The sequence below is a fragment of the Bombus vancouverensis genome, chromosome 12, assembly GCF_051014615.1.
Source record: "Bombus vancouverensis nearcticus chromosome 12, iyBomVanc1_principal, whole genome shotgun sequence".
NCBI lineage: Eukaryota > Metazoa > Arthropoda > Insecta > Hymenoptera > Apidae > Bombus > Bombus vancouverensis.
The window spans coordinates 11180507-11200769 of record NC_134922.1 but is presented as its reverse complement, the minus strand read 5'-3'; the positions used below and the strand labels follow the sequence as shown (position 1 = coordinate 11200769).

The window sequence follows — 20263 nt, the reverse complement described above, 5'->3', positions numbered from 1 at the left end:
AGGAATTGTCGCCGGAATTTTAGGTTGCACATCCTACTAGCTGTGTCTAGCATTGATAAAACGACATGACCCAAACCACTGCCCTCAGGCAAATTGCTGGGAGCCTGGAAAACAGATACCTTTGTTATGAATAGGAATCATAATTCTATTCTAATTCGATAGTCTAGTCAAACTTTTGAGCGAATATAAATTCCAAATCACGGAAAAGATATTAATAAGCATTTTAATATTAATATCTTTTCAAAAGAATTAAAAAGTTTCTTTTTCCTATCTTAATAGAAAGTCAATTTATGGTATTTCTATCAACAGCATTAAAATATGCTTGATGTTATTTGATGTTATTATAGATAGAAGACGTACTTGAGTTTTTCACTAACTTTTGCTAAAGGTTATTTATGTTTTTGATATCTTTCTTCTAAAATCATTTCCTTTGATTGTCCTTCAAATCAATAATCATTTGAAAGGTTTTTATATATTTCTTAAATATTTTTTGAAATTAATGAAATATATTAACATGTCGTATAGATAATACCGAAGAACCGTTTGAACCTTCGAATATGATTCGATATTTATAAGAGGTAACAGTTTTAAGCTTTGAACTTTATGTTTTGGTGGGTCGTGACAGTTTAAATCAGGGTGAAAGATTCAAAATTTTAAATGATTACGATCGATCCAGACACAAGGTCAAAGATTTCAGATTATTGTGACTTTTAAATAACGAATCATATTCGTAGGTTCAGACGATTCTTTGGATCTCGGATATATTGGATTGGATATATTCTCATTCAATTAGAATTTGTTACTCTGCGATATTTAATTTCTAACTGTTTACTTCAAAAATATATGTTGTATAATCATATTAAATGCTTACCGTCCTACGCTGAGACATGTTGCCAAAAATAAGTACTTTTACGCAATTATATAATCACGATAGATTTTCAAGAATTCAATTTGTAGAACCCGGTTCACACATAATTATTTAAAAATTGCACGAATGATCATGGGCAGTTATCTATCGCAAAAAATGAAGAACTGTAAGAAATCATTACACTGAATCTCGTGATTGACGGATTTCGTATCGATTTGTTCGATTTCCACGACTACCACAACTATACTGGGTACATCTGGGGCTACTTCCCCTTTACATACAGTCGACATTATTTCAACACATAAACACTTCTAGTTCTCCTTGTTATATGTTTAAATGTAACGAATTAATTTTAAATATTCCGACATAGGAACAATAATATTTTTGTACATATTATATCTAGGAAATATCCTAATTGTAACGTTAGAACAGTCGAATGCCAAATGTTTATGATACATATTTCCCATAATATAAACATTGAAATGAGCAAAAATAATTGCACTGCTCCGACTATTAATTATTTTTGTTCTATGTTGCTACATCAGCTACGTTGCGATCATAATCCAGTATTTGAATTATCTTGAATTTCTTGGAGCATAGCTTTCCTTATCGCGGCAATTCTTGTTCTCTTTACTTTCGCTCTATTTCGATGTTTCCCACTGCAACTGTCGTATTTTCTACGATCTCTCACGCGTCGAAACACTTCTTCGTTTGAAATTTCCTCAGTAGAGAAACGCTTCGCCCAAATCATTTTCCCTCCATGCATCTGCATCTCCGTGCACACGGTACACTTGCATCGTATCTATAATTTTTGTGAATGTATACAGTATTGCTCGATTCCTTGTGCACTCGTCCCAATTACATCGAATAATATTGCGTTCAGGCTCACGACTCAAAGAATCACCGGACTCTTGTATACATTGACTTAGTTTGCAAATAAGTGATTGCGAATTTTGTCATTCGGTGGATTTGAGAGCATAGATTATTTTTTATTATTAGAATATCCAACCTTTGCTTGCGGAAGTTTCCTCTTCATTTTCATTAGCGAGTACCCTTTTCAGATAATTAGAATCGTCGCGACGCAGCGTTATGAATCGTAGGGAGCATGAAAAACACTGATATTTTTCGATGTATTTCACGGGACACAAAGTCCCATGTATTGTCACGTCTAGTCGCGTTTTTATAATAAGGAATGTGTGAAATATCGATACATATACAAATTACCATCTCACAGAGAATTATAATATAACTGTAATTTAGTTTTAGGTTTAACTCGATCTTTACTTTCAGTTTTAAATTTCCGCTTCGATCGTTCTTCAAGATGTTTTTGTTGTTTGTTTTCCATAACGATCAAGGAACTAATATTTTTCAAGTGAATGGCAAAAAAGGATTTGTCCGAATTCTTTTATGCAAAATCAGTAATTTTTTGGGAAAAAAGAGGGGGTGATGTTACCGTAGAAAAGAAAGTTGGTATTCCGAGTAATTTACCCAGTGAACTCGGTGGTTTTCTTACCATGTTAATATCGTTCTCGACTTAACCGATCTAGCATGACGCAGGTTTAGGACCTTAGCGGTATTTGGTATTACAGTTGAATCGTCTTCATTCGGACTCCTGTAATTAATTTCCATTAGGGGTGTCTGTAATAAATTCGTCTATAATATAACTCAAATAAAATAGAACATTCAATATCTTGTTTGTGATTTTATATATAGATAGTAATATTTCCATGTTTCTTGTAGCTTTTTAATAAGGAAGATATTTGTTTAAAAGATATACAATAAATACATAATTGTTGATAGACAAAAATTAATAAAATTGTCGATACTACATTTTTCGCGTAAATTATCGTATGTTAAAAGTAAGATATATTATAAATTTCTGAAGTGAACACTATTATGATAGCCATAATTTACCTAAAATAACATTCAACAGTTCGATAGAATTCCTATTAGACAAGGCTAGATATTTATCACTGTGTTATGATACAGTAATTACTGTAATATTCGAACAAACGTATTCAAATATTTTTCAGTAATAACTATAATATAACGCTGAAAAGACCGTGTCTTACACATATATATTTATATCTGTATACACATATCCTTATCAGCGACAAACACAATGTAATATAAGTACTTGTTAGCAATGCGTTATTTTAATTATATTACATTATTTTTAGCATAAATACTGATTTTTCAGCATACAATTGTATGCTGCAAATTATATATTGCAAACAAAAAATAACAACATAGATAACAGCTGAGACATAAAAAATTGTTCTTATCAGTATTATGTCACCTTGTCTTTTTTTAATATATTACTTTTCTTACTTTTGCTAACTTTTGTTCAATTATCTCGAGTTAATTGGTATTGTTACATTGTTCGTGTTATGAAATGGATAAAAAGTTTAGTTCGAGAACATGTATTCCTCTGAGTTCAATGCAAGTCAATTTATGCAATACATGTGTTTGTAAATGACCACTAACTTTGTTAGACACAATTCTAAAATTACATGTACAAACGAATAGAACTACGTTACTACAAAAATTGCATATCGTGATAAAATTGTAGATCTTTATCGTTATACTAATAAAAATGAGAAATAAAATATTCCGAGTATGGAGACACCGTGCTATGGATTGTCAGTGCATTTTCTCCTGTCATATTTCACGACTATCCATTTCATCGCTGCTAACTTCTTCATTCGATGAATTCAAATTTTCACCCGCTAGAAGCGCTTCAATCTCGTTATATGTTTTTCCTTTTGTTTCCGGTACCCATATGAACACCATCAGAAATGCCAAGCTGCATAATGTTGCGAAGATAGTGAAAATCGCATGCCATTCTACATTCTCGATAATCACTTGATTCAGTTTCGTCGCGGTAAAGCCAACTATACCATTGAAAATGACAACGATGGCACCAACAATGCCTTTTAGTTCCGTAGGAAATAAGTCGCATAGGAGAACATTGGGTAACAGTCCCAAACCAATTTGAAACAATAATTGATACCCACTTAAGAAATGAATGGAAACAATAGTGAAGGTGGGGTGGTCAAAGTTATGTTGATCTAAGAAAAGACAACCTGCAAAAATAATCAATGAAAGACATGACCCCATCGTAGACACAATCAAAAGTTTCCTTCTTCCACAATGTGTCACTATTAGCATGGCTATATAGCCAGATACATAGCGGACAACCTGGACAAAAATCATCGCATCCTGCGGACTGAAAGTGGCCCATTTTCTGTCAATGTCTTGTTCCAGGTACTCCGTAACGGAGAAGTTTCCGCTAAGTTGTTGTGCCATGATCAAGCCAAGCATGATAAACAGAGCATTCCTGTTGCTTCGTTGTAGTATTGCTCGCAGCTTGTCTAAGCAGGTATATTTAGATAACTCCATGTATGTCTCAGGTATGTCCGTTGATTCTTGTAAATCCACACTGGATTGTTTGCGTAAATGGCTTCTAGATTGTGAGTGTAATTCGCGCAAGGATTGTGGGCGTAATTCACCTGTGGGTTGCTGGTGTTCTTCACTTACGACTTCTGAATGTATTACGTATGTGGATTGTGAGGGTAAATCACTTCTGGATTGTGATGGTAAATCGCTTCTGGATTGTGGGGGTAAATCGCGTCCTGATTCTGAGTGTAAATCGCTCGTGGATTGTTGGAGTAATTCGTATCTGACTTGTTGGTGTAATTCGTGTCTGACTTGATCGCGTAGAGTACGTAGTTCCATTTTCACTTTGTCAGGATCTTCGATGCATTTGTAATATACTATCGACTTGCATGCTTGCTCCTTTTGACCTTTTGCCACCAAGAAATACGGAGTTTCGGGGAAGTACAAGGTCGTCAAGATGGATATAAGGGATATTATTACAAGAAGCGCCAGCTGTAACTTGTACGTCAGCCATACTGATAGTGCGTAGGTTAGTAGTATCCCCGAATTTACGTTCGCTGCGATTAGAACACCTATAGATCCTCTGTATTTGATGTCGGCGACTTCTGATACGAACATGGGATTTATCGTGTGGGCAATACCAATGCCTATACCTAAAGTCACCCCAGCAAGGTATAGCATTGGCGCGGATGATGCGAAGCAGATGATTAACCAGCCTATGGTGAACATTGTGCTGCATACAAGGAGGCAGTATTTACGACCGATGCGATCGGCCAACTGGGTAGCCAGAAGTGAACCGATCATTGAACCAAGTACTGTCAAAGAAGCGACCCATGAAGATTCGTCCTCTGTTATCATTAGCGGCACGTCGCCGCTTCCAGTTGTTAGGTGGGCAAGTGAAATCTTTATCCATCCGTTGACTGTACCGACCAAGCCCATGGTTATCGTTGCTGGAATGAGAAACAGTTAATGCTATATATAGAATTTGTTAATTGTAGTGCGGTCGTTTTATAATTACACTGCGAATATTTACACAAATTTGTATTTTTAATATATACTACTAATTGTTAGGTAGATGATACATTTACACTGAACATGTAAATGTGTGTGTAAGCGTCAGAGGACGTCCAGGTCTCAGGTGAGACAAAAGACGATTGGTAGCTGTTAGTTGAATCTCGAATAGTCTATTGACAACATGCGTGCGTGTAAGAAGGTAATCGAGGTCTTCAGAGTGTAATATATATGTATAGCTGTTATGTGTGAATAAAGTAAATTATTTATTTTACCGAAACCTCTGTGTAGCTTAACACTATTATATTTATAATTAATACATACCGCAGGCTATAAGTAAATGGACTCTTCGCTATGTTAGCACGGATGCTTTCCACTAGTTTTATTTCTTAGCTATTTTATTATTAATCTGTTAATCCATTCGCATTATATGTGCATTAAGTAAGATACTACATGAAGTAAAATTTATTAGAGACTTGCGATAAGTATAGGTGTATTAATGTGTAATAATGTACATTTCTTTGCTTTCAGATTTCTCATAAATATATAAAAGTCCGCACTTGGTTTATGATATAAGAAAGCATCAGTGCGATGAATATCTGAATCGAAATGTTAAATTTATCGTAATGTAGGATGGAATAGAAATGCAACTTTAAACGATGGTACGCAAGTAAATAGAAGTGAGAAATAATTTAGGAACATCACTATCGAGGGGAGGAAAGGAAATTGCATTCTGCGTATTAAAAGTACAGATAAATACATGACGTAATATCAAGAGTGAAAACTAACCGATACTACATGCTAGGAATTGCCGCCGGAATTTTCGGTTGCACAGCCTACGAGCTGTTTCTTGCAGTGATAAAACGACACGACCCAAACCACTGCCCTCAGACAATCTGCTGGGAGCCTGGAAAACAGATACCTTTGTTATGAATAGAAATCATAATTCCATCTTAATCCGATAGTCTAATCAAACTTTTGAGCGAATATAAATTCCAAATCACGGAAAAGCTATTAAGAAGTATTTAAATATTAATATTTCTTCAAAGCAATTAAAAAATTTTCTTTCTCCTTTCTTAATAGAAATACAATTTATGGTATTCTATCAACAGCATTAAAATATGCTTGATGTTATTTGATGTTATTATAGATAGAAGACGAACTTGAGTTTTCCACTGACGTTTGCTAAAGGTTATTTATGCTTTCGACATCTTTCTTCTAAAATCATTTCCTTTGATTGTCCTCCAAATTAATAATCATCTGAAAGGTTTCTATATATTTCTTAAATATTTTTTGAAATTAATGAATTATATTAACATGTCGTATAGATAATACCGAAGAATCGTTTGAACCTTCGAATATGATTCGATATTTATGAGAGGTAACAGTTTTAAGCTTTGAACTTTATGTTTTGGTGGGTCGTGACAGTTTAAATCAGGGTGGAAGATTCAAAATTTTAAATGATCACGATCGATCCATACACAAGGTCAAAGATTTCGGATTATTGTGACTTTTAAATATCAACACGATATGTTAATACATTTGATTATTTGCCAAAACTTTTAATCGAGTCGTAGGAATCAAAACTTTAATTGCTATGGATTCGTATCTCTATTTGGAAATAAAAGAATAATAGTTAAATTCGCTGAAAATAGGTATCTCAAACGGACCCTTTTTTTATATTCTCATTCAATTAGAATTTGTTACTCTGCGATATTTAATTTCTAACTGTTTATTTCAAAAATATATATTGTATAATCATATGAAATGCTTACCGTCCTACGCTGGGACATGTTGCCAAAAATAAGTATTTTTACGCAATTATATAATCACGATAGATTTTCAATAATTCAATTTGTAGAATCCAGTTCACTCATAATTATTTAAAAAATGCACGAATGATCATGGGTAGTTATCTATCGCAAAAAAAAGAACAACTGTAAAAGATCATTGCACTGAATCTCGTGATTTACGGATTTCGTATTGATTTGTTCGATTTCCACGAGTGTCACAACCATACTGGGTACTTCTAGGAGTACTTCCTCTTTACATACAGTCGACATTATTTCAACACATAAACACTTCTAATTCTCCTTGTTATATGTTTAAATGTAACGAATTAATTTTAAATATTGCGACATAGGAACAATAATATTTTTGTACATATTATATCTAGGAAATATCCTAATTGTAACGTTAGAACAGTCGAATGCCAAATGTTTATGATACATATTTCCCATAATATAAAAATTGAAATGAGCAAAAATAATTGCACTGCTCCGACTATTAATTATTTTTGTTCTATGTTGCTGCATCGTCTACGTTGCGATAATAATCTAGCATTTGAATTATCTTTAATTTCTTGGAGCGTAGCTTCCTTTATCGCGGCAACTCTTTTTCTCGTTACTTTCGCTCTATTTCGATGTTTCTCACTGCAACTGTCGTATTTTCTACGATCTCTTACGTGTCGAAACACTTCTTCGTTTGAAATTTCCTCAGTAGAGAAATGCTTCGCCCAAATCATTTTCCCTCCATGCATCTGCATCTCCGTGCACACGGTACACTTACATCGTATCTATAATTTTTGTGAATGTATACAGTATTGCTCGATTCCTTGTGCACTCGTCTGAATTATATCGAATAATATTGCGTTCAGGCTCACGACTCAAAGAATCACCGGACTCTTGTATACATTGACTTAGTTTGCAACTAAGTGATTGCGAATTTTGTCATTCGGTGGATTTGAGAGCATAGATTATTTTTTATTATTAAAATATCCAACCTTTACTTGCGGAAGTTTCCTCTTCATTTTCATTAGCGAGTACCCTTTTCAGATAATTAGAATCGTCGCGACGCAGCGTTATGAATCGTAGGGAGCATGAAAAACACTGATATTTTTCGATGTCGGTATTTCACGGGACACAAAGTCCCATGTATTGTCACGTCTAGTCGCGTTTTTATAATAGGGAATGTGTGAAATATCGATACATATACAAATTACCATCTCACAGAGAATTATAATATAACTGTAATTTAGTTTTAGGTTTAACTCGACCTTTACTTTCAGTTTTAATCTTTAATTTCCGCTTCGATCGTTCTTCAAGATGTTTTTGTTGTTTGTTTTCCATAACGATCAAGGAACTAATATTTTTCAAATGAATGGCAAAAAAGGATTTGTCCGAATTCTTTTATGCAAAATCAGTAATTTTTTGGGGAAAAAGAGGGGGTGATGTTACCGTAGAAGAGAAAGTTGGTATTCCGAGTAATTTACCCAGTGAACTCGGTGGTTTTCTTACCATGTTAATATCGTTCTCGACTTAACCGATCTAGCATGACGCAGGTTTAGGACCTTAGCGGTATTTGGTATTACAGTTGAATCGTCTTCATTCGGACTCCTGTAATTAATTTCCACTAGGGGTGTCTGTAATAAATTCGTCTATAATATAACTCAAATAAAATAGAACATTCAATATCTTGTTTGTGATTTTATATATAGATAGTAATGTTTCCATGTTTCTTGTAGCTTTTTAATAAGAAAGATATTTGTTTAAAAGATATACAATAAATACATAATTGTTGATAGACAAAAATTTATAAAATTGTAGATATTTAATTTTTCGCGTCAATTATCGTATATTAAAGGTAGGAAATATTACAAATTTCTGAAGTGAGCACTATTATTATAGCCATTATTTACTGAAGATAACATTCAACAGTTCGATGGAATTTCTATTGGACAAGGTTAGGTATTTATCACTATGTTATAATACAGTAATTACTGTAATATTCGAACTGACATATTCAAATATTTTTCATTAATAACTATATTATAACGCCGAAGAGACCATGTCTTACATATATATATATAATTGCATATGTATATACATATGATTATCAGCGACAACCACAATGTAATAGGAGTACTTATTATCAATGTGTTATGTTAATTATATTATATTAATTTCACCATAAATACTGACTTTTTCAGCATACCTGCTGTTTATTGTGACAATATTAGCATATGTATATGTGATATACATATGTTATATATTGCAACACAAAAAATAACAGCATAGGTAACAGCTGTGATATTAAAAATTGTTCTTGTCAGTATTATGTCACCTTGTCATTCTTTAATATATTACTTTTCTTACTTTTGCAAACTGTTGTTCAATTATCTCGAGTTAATTGATATTTTTCGTGTTATGAAATGGATAAAAAGTTTAGTTTGAGAACATGTGTTCCTCTAAGTTCAATGCAAGTCAATTTATACGATGCATATGTTTGTAAATGACCATCAGCTTTGTTAGACACATTTCTAATATTACACTTAGAAACGTATAAAACTCCGTTACTACAGAAATTGCATATCGTTATAAAATTGAAAATCTTTGTCGCTATACTATTAAAAATGAGAAATAAAATATTCCGAGTAAGTAGACACCGTGCCATGGATGTACAGTGCAATTTTTCCTGTCATATTCTACGACTATCCATTTCATCGTTGCTAACTTCTTCATTCAAAGAATTAAAATTTTCACCATATAGAAGCGCTTCAATCTCGCGATATTTCTTTCCTTTCGTTTCCGGTATCCATATGATCACCATCATAAATGCCAAACAGCATGATGCCCCGAAGATCATGTAAATCGCATACGATCCTATATTATTAGTAATCACTTGATACAGTTTCGACACCATAAAACCAATTATACCATCGAAAATCACAATGATGGCACCAACAAAGCCTCTTAGTTCCGCAGGAAATAATTCGCATCGGAGAACATTGGGTAACGTACCTAAACCAATTTGAAACATTATTTGCTGTGTAACTAAGTTGGATATGGGAATAGAGCTGATGGAAACGTCAAACTTATGTTCAACTAGGAGAAGATAATTTGCTAAAATAATCAATGGACAACACGTTCCAAGCGTAGACATAATCAAAAGTGTTCTTCTTCCAAGATATTCCACTGTTGCGATGGTGAATCCGCCAGATAGAATGCTGATAATGTGGATCGCAAGCGTCGTTTTGTATGGATTGAGAGCGATCGCTGCTTTGCTGAGCAACACTTTCAGATACTGCGTAGTGATGTAGTTTCCGCTAAGGTGTTGTGCCATGGTCAAGCCAAGCATGATAAACAGAGCTTTCCTGTTGCTTCGTTGTAGTATTGCTCGCAACTTGGTTGACCAGTTATATTTAGTGATATCTACGTGTATCTCATCTATGTCAGCCCATTTGCGTAAATACTCATTGGATCGTGATAGTATTTCGCATGTGCGGTCTGGGAGCATTTCGTATGAGTCGTCTGAGTGTATTTCGCTTGTGGATGGTCGGTGTACTTCGCTTGTGGATGGTCGGTGTACTTCGCTTGTGGATGGTCGGTGTACTTTGCTTGTGGATGGTCGGTGTACTTCGCTTGTGGATGGTCGGTGTACTTCGCTTGTGGATGGTCGGTGTACTTCGCTTGTGGATGGTCGGTGTACTTCGCTTGTGGATGGTCGGTGTACTTTGCTTGTGGATGGTTGGTGTACTTCGCTTGTGGATGGTCGGTGTACTTCGCTTGTGGATGGTCGGTGTACTTCGCTTGTGGATGGTCGGTGTATTTCGCTTGTGGTTTCTGGGTGTATTTCGCTTGTTGCTTCTGGGTGTATTTCGCTTGTGGTTTCTGGATGTATTTCGCTTGTGGTTTCTGGGTGTATTTCGCTTGTTGCTTCTGGGTGTATTTCGCTTGTCGAGGGCCTGTGTACTTGGCTTGTGGTTGGTCGGTGTAAGTCGCTTGTGAATTGTGAATGTAATTCGCGCGAGGTTTGGGGTGGTAATCTGGGCGAGTCGCGCGAGTATTCTACGCGTGATTCGCCCGTGGGTTGTGTGTGTACTTCGCATATGACTGTTGAGTGTACTGAGGATATGGATTGTGCATGTGAGTCGCTACTGGATGGTAAGTGTAAATCGGACGTGGCTTCTATGTCTACTTCCCGTATGGGGTCCGAGTGTGCTTCGCATGTGGATTGTGAGGGTAAATTGCTTCTTGATTGTGAGTGTAAATCGCTCGTGGATTGTTGGAGTAATTCGTATCTGACTTGTTGATGTAATTCGTGTCTGGTTTGTGCGCATTGAGGTTGTAGTTCGAATTCCTCTCTGTGAGGATCTGCGATGCCTTTGTAATATGCTATCGACTTACGTGCTTGCTGCTTTCGACCTTTTGCCAACAAGAAATACGGAGTTTCGGGGAAACACGTGTTCGAGAAGAGAGATATAAAAGATATTATTACAAGAACCGTGAGGAGTGACTTGTACGTCAGGAAAAGTCCTAGGGTACAGGTTAGCAGTGACCCCTTTAATGCGTTGATTGCAATTAGAGTACCTAGGGCGCCTCTGAGGTTCCTGTTGGCGACTTCTGACACGTACATGGGATTTATCGTGTGGGCAATACCTACGCCTATACCGAGAATCAACCGAGCAAAGTATAGCATTGGCACGGAAGTTGCTTCGTAGATGATGAACCAGCCTACGGTGAACATTATGCTGCATACAAGGAGGCATTGTTTACGACCGCTGCGATCGGCCAACTGGGCAGCCACAAGTGCACCGATTATTGAACCAACTATTGTGAAAGAAACGATCCATGAATATTCGTCGTGTGTTAACATTAGCGGCACGCTGCCGGTCACGGCTATTAAATAATGAAAAGAAATCGCTGTCCATCCGTTGATTGTACCGACTACGAACATGGTTAGCGTTGCTGCAATGAGAAACAGGTAATGCTATACATAGCATATGGTAATTGTAGCATATGGTAATTGTAGTGCGGTTGTTTTATAATTACACTGCGAATATTTACGCAAATTTATATCTTTAATATATACTGTTAATATATTTATAATTAATACATATGTTAGATGTTAGATGAAATGCTTCCACTAGTTTTATTTCTTAGCTATTTTATTATTAATCTGTTATTCTGTTATTAATCTGTCCATTCGCATTATATGTGCATTAAGTAAAATACTACATGGAGTGAAATTTATTAGAGACTTGCGATAAGTATTGGTGTATTAATGTGTAATAATGTACATTTTTTTGATTTTAGATTTCTCATAAATATATAAAAGTCTGCACTCGGTTTATGTTATAATAAAGCATCAGTGCGATGAATATCAGAATCGAAATGTTAAATTTATCGTAATGTAGGATGGAATAGAAATGCAAGTTTAAGCGGTGGTACGAAAGTGAGAAATAATTCACGAACACCACTATGAAACATCGATTCGGGGAAGGAAAGGAAATTGTATTCTGCGTATTAAAATTACAAATAAATACCTGACGTAATATCAAGAGTGAAAACTAACCGAAATAACATGCTAGGCATTGCCGCCATCGTGATTCGCAGAAACAACAAGAAGCTTTTCTTGGCAGTGATAAACCGTCAGGATCTAAACCATCGCCCTGATTCAATCTTCTGTGAATCTGGAAAACAGATACCTTTGTTAAGAATAGAAATCATAATTCTTTTGCTAATTAGGTAGTCTAATTAAACTTTTGAGCAACATAAATTCCAAACCACGGAACAGATATTAACACTACGTTTTCGGGCGTTTTTTATATATCTGTCGGGTTCACATTATGATTAGGGTTAGGGGCGTGTAACGAATCTTCATTTGGATTACACATTGTTGTTATGCAATAGAGAAGATATTTACTAGTACAAATATGATTATTACCGAATTTGACAGTTAACCGTAGTAATTAGATACTCGAGATGCTAATGACTATGATCCCAGGTTCAATAACGAATTCGCGGTTAACGAGATAACAAAATGCGCTTTCTTCCAAAGTCTAACTTATACTCAACTAGCTTGTCTACGGTACAAGTATTACTAAACTAACTCTTTGTTAAAACGTAGAATATTCACCGAGCGTAAACACGCTATGTAACTCGCTAATGAGACCTGGCGAGAGAATGACTTTCCGTCACGATGATGCTACAGAGGAAAACTATGATGGGGTGTCTCTAAGGACACGAGATTATCGGATTCGTCGACGAAAGCCTTCGTTAGGAAAGTGAGGGAAATGGACGTTCCTGTTAATTGGTTAATTTCTATGTTGGTGGTTGAAGAAGGATGCTAACCGCTCTTGAGAGAAAGTTGCTAGCGGGAAGCGTTGTTCGTGAGAAAAGCAGATTTCCCGTATATTCCCGTAGTAGGTGATAGATTTAGGGACTGTTAAGATAAAGACTGTTTGTCCGTTTGAAGGACCTTAGTTAACTAAATCCTAAGATTTATAGCGGATCCTCCGGCTAGCTGAACATGTACTGTGGAGATGCATCGACATCCGGTAATCATCTTGCCCGAAGAATAGGGTCTGTATGTGGCGAGCCACGGGACAGAAACTGTTGGAATGTTTACTGTCGCGTGCCGCTACAGTTATTTCTTTTTAACACTAGGTTTACGGGCGTTTCTTATATACCTATTTCTACGAGGATCCGCCAAATTGACGGGTAAACGAAAATATGTATTTTCTTTAAAAAATCGATTTATTCAAATTAAGTCTGAATTGAACAATATTAGGCTGCACTTTTAAATAAGTTATTAATAAGTAGAAAGTCTTTTTTTATACTATCACGGAAATGATAACAATAACATTAACGCTATAGGGTAATCATATTTATTGAGCACATTTTTTACAAATATACTGAATTTTGTTTGTGCATTTTCCGCGTACGGTCTTTTCGCAATATATACAACAATTGCAAAATGTTGCTTCTATTTTTTTTGCAGTAGTCCACTTGGCAACTTTTTCGCACTTCGGACGTTGAAAGTGGCAGAAATGAAGCGTCTGATCTTTGACAAAATATGAACTCCTTTCTGGATATTTTCCATCCGGTGCACTCTTTACACAATATCCACGCGTTTATCGCTGCCAAATCTAAAATATTGAAAAAAAAACTTGAAAGGGCCATCGGAAACTCTGGTCAACGACGTCCACACCAAACTTTGTTTTATTATAAAAAGCAATGGTTTCTGGAACACGTTTATGATTGCCTTCTACTTGTATACCTGTATGTTTGGTCCTTAGAAGGAGGACTTTTACGTTAGGCTTACTTTTATATACAGTAAGAGTACAGTTTCCTGATTTATATAAATTTGAAGGAAACAAAGTCATCTTGTCCTTTTTTCCCCTGAACATAGAGTTTCATCTTTCCCTATATGAGAGAAACCATTCGAAATATATTCTGTTTGGACGTCCACTGCAAACCAAAACGTAATGCCAAATTTATAAGGCTTATTCGGCATATATTGCGTAAACTTGCATCGGGCTTTCGTTGGAAATAATTGGCCATCTATTAAGACATTTTCATATGGCTTGTAACAAGCCTGGCTATTACTTGTAAATCTGTTCTATATTTCGGATATTAGCACAAATTTATCTGTTTGTAATCTTTCGGAGGCTTTCAATGATCTCGCTTCACATGCGCCCCGGGCATATAGAATTCTTAGAAAACTACGTAACTCAGCAACTGTGATTGTCCGTCTTTTTTCAAAACTCGATGAGTCTCGGTTTCAGTGCAATCTTTTATGTGTTCCATTATGTGTCTGTCAATTATCAATTCGAAAGAACTAGTTATAGAACCCGACATAATATTTCTCTTAGCATAGCCAGTAGGTCCTGCGATATCCTTGAATATCATACGAACGGGCATCCTACCCCTAGATCTGCCTGCTTTCACTTTTATCCACTGTGTCTTGTCAATTGCAATTTCAATTTCACCCATTACATTTTGAGATGTGCTTGGAATACTCGTTCTTTCATCCTCGAAGTTAGAACTAGAAAAAATACGCATCTTTCTCTTGTACCGACACACTTTCAAGAAGTTTTCATCTTCACTACCCGAAGGTCATTGTATCTCTCCACTTTCAGTGTATTCAGAACTTTCGTTGTCAGCTTCGCTTTGGCCTAATTCATATTGATCTTCTTCGGAGGTGTCCTCAGAACGATCTTCATTGATGTTGACAATTATGTTCAATATCTTATTATATCTCTTGGATTTACTCATAATTGCTAGAAACGGAGGATTGATCAAAAAAAGAAAATACTGTGATCACATTCAATTATCCTATTGTAAATACTTATAATAAGCGGATAAAATAATGGGAAATGTCTACAATAACTGAAACCGTTGCACAGTCTTTGAAAATCGGTTTGTTTATGAAATCAGCTAGCCCGTCAATTTGACGGGTTTTAGAGATAGGTATACTACATACAGATTTAAAACATTAGAAAGCCCAGGAAAAAATAATTGTGTGTATAAATTCTGTAGATGGAACGATTAATTTACGATGCAAAATGGGTAACATTTTTCAGATATTTCATTTCGAAGTTTGAAATCCGTCAAATTGATGGGCCCCGTAAACCTAGTGGTAATAAGTATTTAAATATTAATATTTTTTCAAAAGAATTGAAAAATGTTCTTTTACCTATCTTAATAGAAATACAATTTCTGATATTTCTATCAACAGTATTAAAATATGCTTGATATAATTTGATGTCATTATAGATAGAAGACGATACTTGAGATTTTCACTGACGTTTGCTAAAGGTTATTTGTGTTTTTGACAACTTTCTTCTAAAATCATTTCCTATGAGTGTCCTCCAAATCAATGATAATTTGAAAGGATTTTATACGTTTCTTAAATATCTTTTCTAAATAATGAAATATATTAACATGTATAGATAATACCGAAGAACCGTTTGAACCTTCGAATATGATTCGATATTTATAAGACGTAACAGCTTTAAGCTTTGAACTTTATGTTTTGGTGGGTCGTGACAGTTTAAATCAGGCTGAAAGATTCAAAATTTTAAATGATCACGATCGATCAAGACACAAGGTCAAAGATTTAAGATTATTGTGACTTTTAAATATCTACACGATATGTTGATACATTCCATTATTTGCCAAAACTTTTAATCGAGTCGTAGGAATCAAAACTTTAATTGCTATGGATTCTTATCTGTTATTTGGAAATAAAAGAATAATAGTAAAATTCGCTGGAAATAGGTATCTCAAACGAACGCTTTTTTTATATTCTCATTCAATTAGAATTTGTTGCTCTGCGATATTTAATTTCTAGTGGTTTATTTTAAAAATATATATTGTATAATCATATTAACTGCTTACCGTCCTACGCTGGGACATGTTGCCAAAAATAAGTACTTTTACGCAATTATATAATCACGATAGATTTTCAATAATTCAATTTGTAGAATCCAGTTCACTCATAATTATTTAAGAAATGCACGAATGATCATGGGTAGTTATCTATTGCAAAAAAAGAACAACTGTAAGAAATCTTTACACTGAATCTCGCGATTTGCGGATTTCGTATTGATTTGTTCGATTTACACGACTGCCACAACCATACTGGGTACTTCTGGGGCTACTTCCCCTTTACATACAGTCGACATAATTTCAACACATAAACACTTCTAATTCTCCTTGTTATATGTTTAAATGTAACGAATTAATTTTAAATATTCCGACATAGGAACAATAATATTTTTGTACATATTATATCTAGGAAATATCCTAATTGTAACGTTAGAACAGTCGAATGCCAAATGTTTATGATACATATTTCCCATAATATAAAAATTGAAATGAGCAAAAATAATTGCACTGCTCCGACTATTAATTATTTTTGTTCTATGTTGCTGCATCGTTTACGTTGCGATAATAGTCTAGCATTTGAATTATCTTTAATTTCTTGGAGCGTAGCTTCCTTTATCGCGGCAACTCTTTTTCTCGTTACTTTCGCTCTATTTCGATGTTTCTCACTGCAACTGTCGTATTTTCTACAATCTCTCACGCATCGAAACACTTCTTCGTTTGAAATTTTCTCAGTAGAGAATCGCTTCGCCCAAATCATTTTCCCTCCATGCATCTGCATCTCCGTGCACACGGTACACTTGCATCGTATCTATAATTTCTGTGAATGTGTACAGTACTGCTCGATTCCTGGTGCACTCGTCCCAATTATATCGAATAAGATTGCGTTCAGGCTCACGACTCAAAGAATCACCGGACTCTTGTAAACATTGGCTTCGAGCTATTGAGTTTGCAACTAAATGATTGCGGATTTTGTCATTCGGTGGATTTGAGTGCATAGACTACTTTTTATTATTAAAATATCCAACCTTTACTTGCGGAAGTTTCCTCTTTATTATCATTTTTTTTGTTTTCATTAGCGAGTAGCCTTTTCAGATAATTACAATCGTCGCGACGCAGCGTTATGAATTTTAGGAAGCATGAAAGACACTGTTATTTTTCCATGTCGGTATTTCAGAACACGCAACACAGAGCCCCATATGACACGTCTAGTCGCGTTTTTATAATGGTGAATGTGTGAAATATCGATACATACCATCATACATACCATACATACGAATTACCATCTCACAAAGAATTATAATATAACTGTAATTTAGTTTCAGGTTTAACTGGATCTTTACTTTCAGTTTTAAATTTCCGCTTCGATCGTTCTTAAAGATGTTTTTGTTGTTTGTTTTCCATAACGATCAAAGAACTAATATTTTGCAAATAAATGGCAAGAAAGAATTTGTCCGAATTCTTTTATACAAAATGAGTAATATTTTTGAAACAGGAGGGGCGATGTTACCGTGAAAGATGAAAGTTGCTATTCAGTGTACTTTACCCAGTGAACTCCAAGGTTTTCTTACCATGTTAAAATAGTTCTCGACGTAACCGATCTAGTATGACGCAGGTTCAGGACCTTAGCGGTATTTGGTATTACAGTTGAGTCGTCTTCATTCGGACACCTGTAATTAATTTCCACTAGGGGTGTCTGTAATAAATTCGTCTATAATATAACTCAAATAAAATAGAACATTCAATATCTTGTTTGTGATTTTATATATAGATAGTAATGTTTCCATGTTTCTTGTAGCTTTTTAATAAGGAAGATAATTGTTCAAAAGATATACAATAAATACATAATTGTTGATAGACAAAACATTATAAAATTGTCGATATTTATTTTTTCGCGTCAAGTATCGTATATTAAAGGTAGGAAATATTACAAATTTCTGAAGTGAGCACTATTATTATAGCCATTATTTACTGAAGATAACATTCAACAGTTCGATGGAATTTCTATTGGACAAGGTTAGGTATTTATCACTATGTTATAATACAGTAATTATTGTAATATTCGAACTGACATATTCAATTATTTTTCAGTAATAACTATATTATAACGCCGAAGAGACCATGTCTTAAACATATATAATTGCATATGCATATACATATGCTTATCAGCGACAACCACAATGTAATATAAGTAGTTATTATCAATGTGTTATGTTAATTATATTCTATTATTTTCTCTATAAATACTGCTTTCTTCAGCATACCTGCTGTTTATTGTGACAATATTAGCATATGTATATGTTTTATACATATGTTATATATTGCAACACAATAAATAACAGTATAGGTAGCAGCTGTGATAATAAAAATTGTTCTTATCAGTATTATGTCACCTTGTCATTCTTTAATATATTACTTTTCTTACTTTTGCAAACTGTTGTTCAATTATTTCGAGTTAATTGATATTTTTCGTGTTATCAAATGGATAAAAAGCTTAGTTTGAGAACATGTGTTCCTCTATGTTCAATGCAAGTCAATTTATAGGATGCCTATGTTTGTAAATGACCATCAGCTTTGTTAGACACATTTCTAAAATTACACTTAGAAACGTGTAAAACTCCGTTACTACAGAAATTGCATATAGTGATAAAATTGAAGATCTTTATCGTTATACTACTAAAAATAAGAAGTAAAATATTCCGAGAAAGCAGACACCGCGCCATGGATGTACTGTGCAATTCTTCCTGTTATATTCTACGAGTATCCCTTTCATTGGTGCTAATTTCTTCATTCAAAGAATTAAAATTTTCACCAAGTAGAAGCTCTTCAATCTCGCGATATGTTTTTCCTCCCGTTTCCGGTACCCATAAGAACATCATCGCTAATGCAATTAAGCATGATATCCAGAAGAACACATAATTCTCAAACACTCCTATATTATCGGTAATCACTTGAGTCAGTTTCGACGCGGTAAAACCAATTATACCATCGAAAATCACAACGATGGCACCAACAAAGCCTATCAGTTTCGTAGGAAATAAGTCGCATAGGAAAACGTTGGGTAATACACCTAAACCAATGTGAAACACTACTTGATGCGAAAGAAAATGGAAAATGGGAAGAAAAGACATGGCGGAATCGATAGACCTACGTTTAGCTGAGTAAAAATAGAATGTTAAAAGAAACGATATATAAATCGTCCCAGTCGCAGACACAATTAAAAGTTTTCTTCTTCCACACGAATCCACTCTTAATGCGATTAAATAGCCAGATAAAAGGCGGATAAGCTCCATAAAAATCATCACGCTATATCCAGATATAGAGGTCGCATTTCTGCTAATGATATCTTGCACGTACTGCGTAGCGGTGAAGTTTCCGTTAAGATGTTGAGCCATGATCAAGCCAAGCATGATAAACAGAGCTTTCCTGTTGGGTCGTTGTAGTATTGCTCGCAGCTTTTCTAAACAGGTATATTTAGTTAAATCCATGTATGGCCCAGGTATGTCCATTGATGTTCGAGAATCCACTCTGGTTGGTGTGCGCAAATCGCTTCTGGCTTGTGAGTGTAATTCGCTTCTCCTTTCCGGGAGTATTTGGCTGGTGGATGGTCGGTGTATTTGGCTTGTGGATGGTCGGTGTATTTCTCTTGTGGTTTCTGGGTGTATTTCTCTTGTGGTTTCTGGGTGTATTTCTCTTGTGGTTTCTGGGTGTATTTCTCTTGTGGTTTCTGGGTGTATTTCGCTTGTTGCTTCTGGATGTATTTCGCTTGTGGTTTCTGGGTGTATTTCTCTTGTGGTTTCTGGGTGTATTTCGC

The 20263-nt window shown here is 35.0% G+C and overlaps 2 protein-coding genes across 2 annotated transcripts; both read right to left on the bottom strand.

Moving 5' to 3' along the window:
* Window positions 1-3425: 3425 nt before the first annotated feature.
* LOC117155040 (facilitated trehalose transporter Tret1-like) lies at window positions 3426-7071 on the bottom strand. Its single transcript, XM_033330581.2, has 3 exons — window positions 7054-7071; window positions 6068-6185; window positions 3426-5217 (listed from the first exon to the last, which is right to left on the bottom strand). Exons 1-3 carry the CDS (start codon window positions 7069-7071, stop codon window positions 3530-3532), a joined length of 1824 nt encoding a protein of 607 aa, XP_033186472.2. The 3' UTR covers window positions 3426-3529.
* A 2683-nt stretch (window positions 7072-9754) lies between these two features.
* LOC117155039 (facilitated trehalose transporter Tret1-like) lies at window positions 9755-15123 on the bottom strand. The gene is made up of 4 exons (XM_076623508.1): window positions 14788-15123; window positions 12632-12749; window positions 10977-12024; window positions 9755-10520 (listed from the first exon to the last, which is right to left on the bottom strand). Exons 1-4 carry the CDS (start codon window positions 15121-15123, stop codon window positions 9755-9757), a joined length of 2268 nt encoding a protein of 755 aa, XP_076479623.1.
* Between the last annotated feature and the right edge of the window lie 5140 nt (window positions 15124-20263).

Coding starts and splice junctions, on each gene's coding strand:
- LOC117155039 (XM_076623508.1), bottom strand. CDS start 15,123: ATGCGTATTTTTTCTAGTTCTAACTTCGAGGATGAAAGAACGAGTATT. Junction 12,025..12,631: donor ATGCCTAGCATGTTATTTCG/GTTAGTTTTCAC, acceptor TTCTCATTGCAG/CAACGCTAACCATGTTCGTA. Junction 10,521..10,976: donor GAAGCAACAAGCGAAATACA/CCCAGAAACCAC, acceptor TGAGTATTTACG/CAAATGGGCTGACATAGATG.
- LOC117155040 (XM_033330581.2), bottom strand. Junction 5,218..6,067: donor ATTCCTAGCATGTAGTATCG/GTTAGTTTTCAC, acceptor TTCTCATTCCAG/CAACGATAACCATGGGCTTG.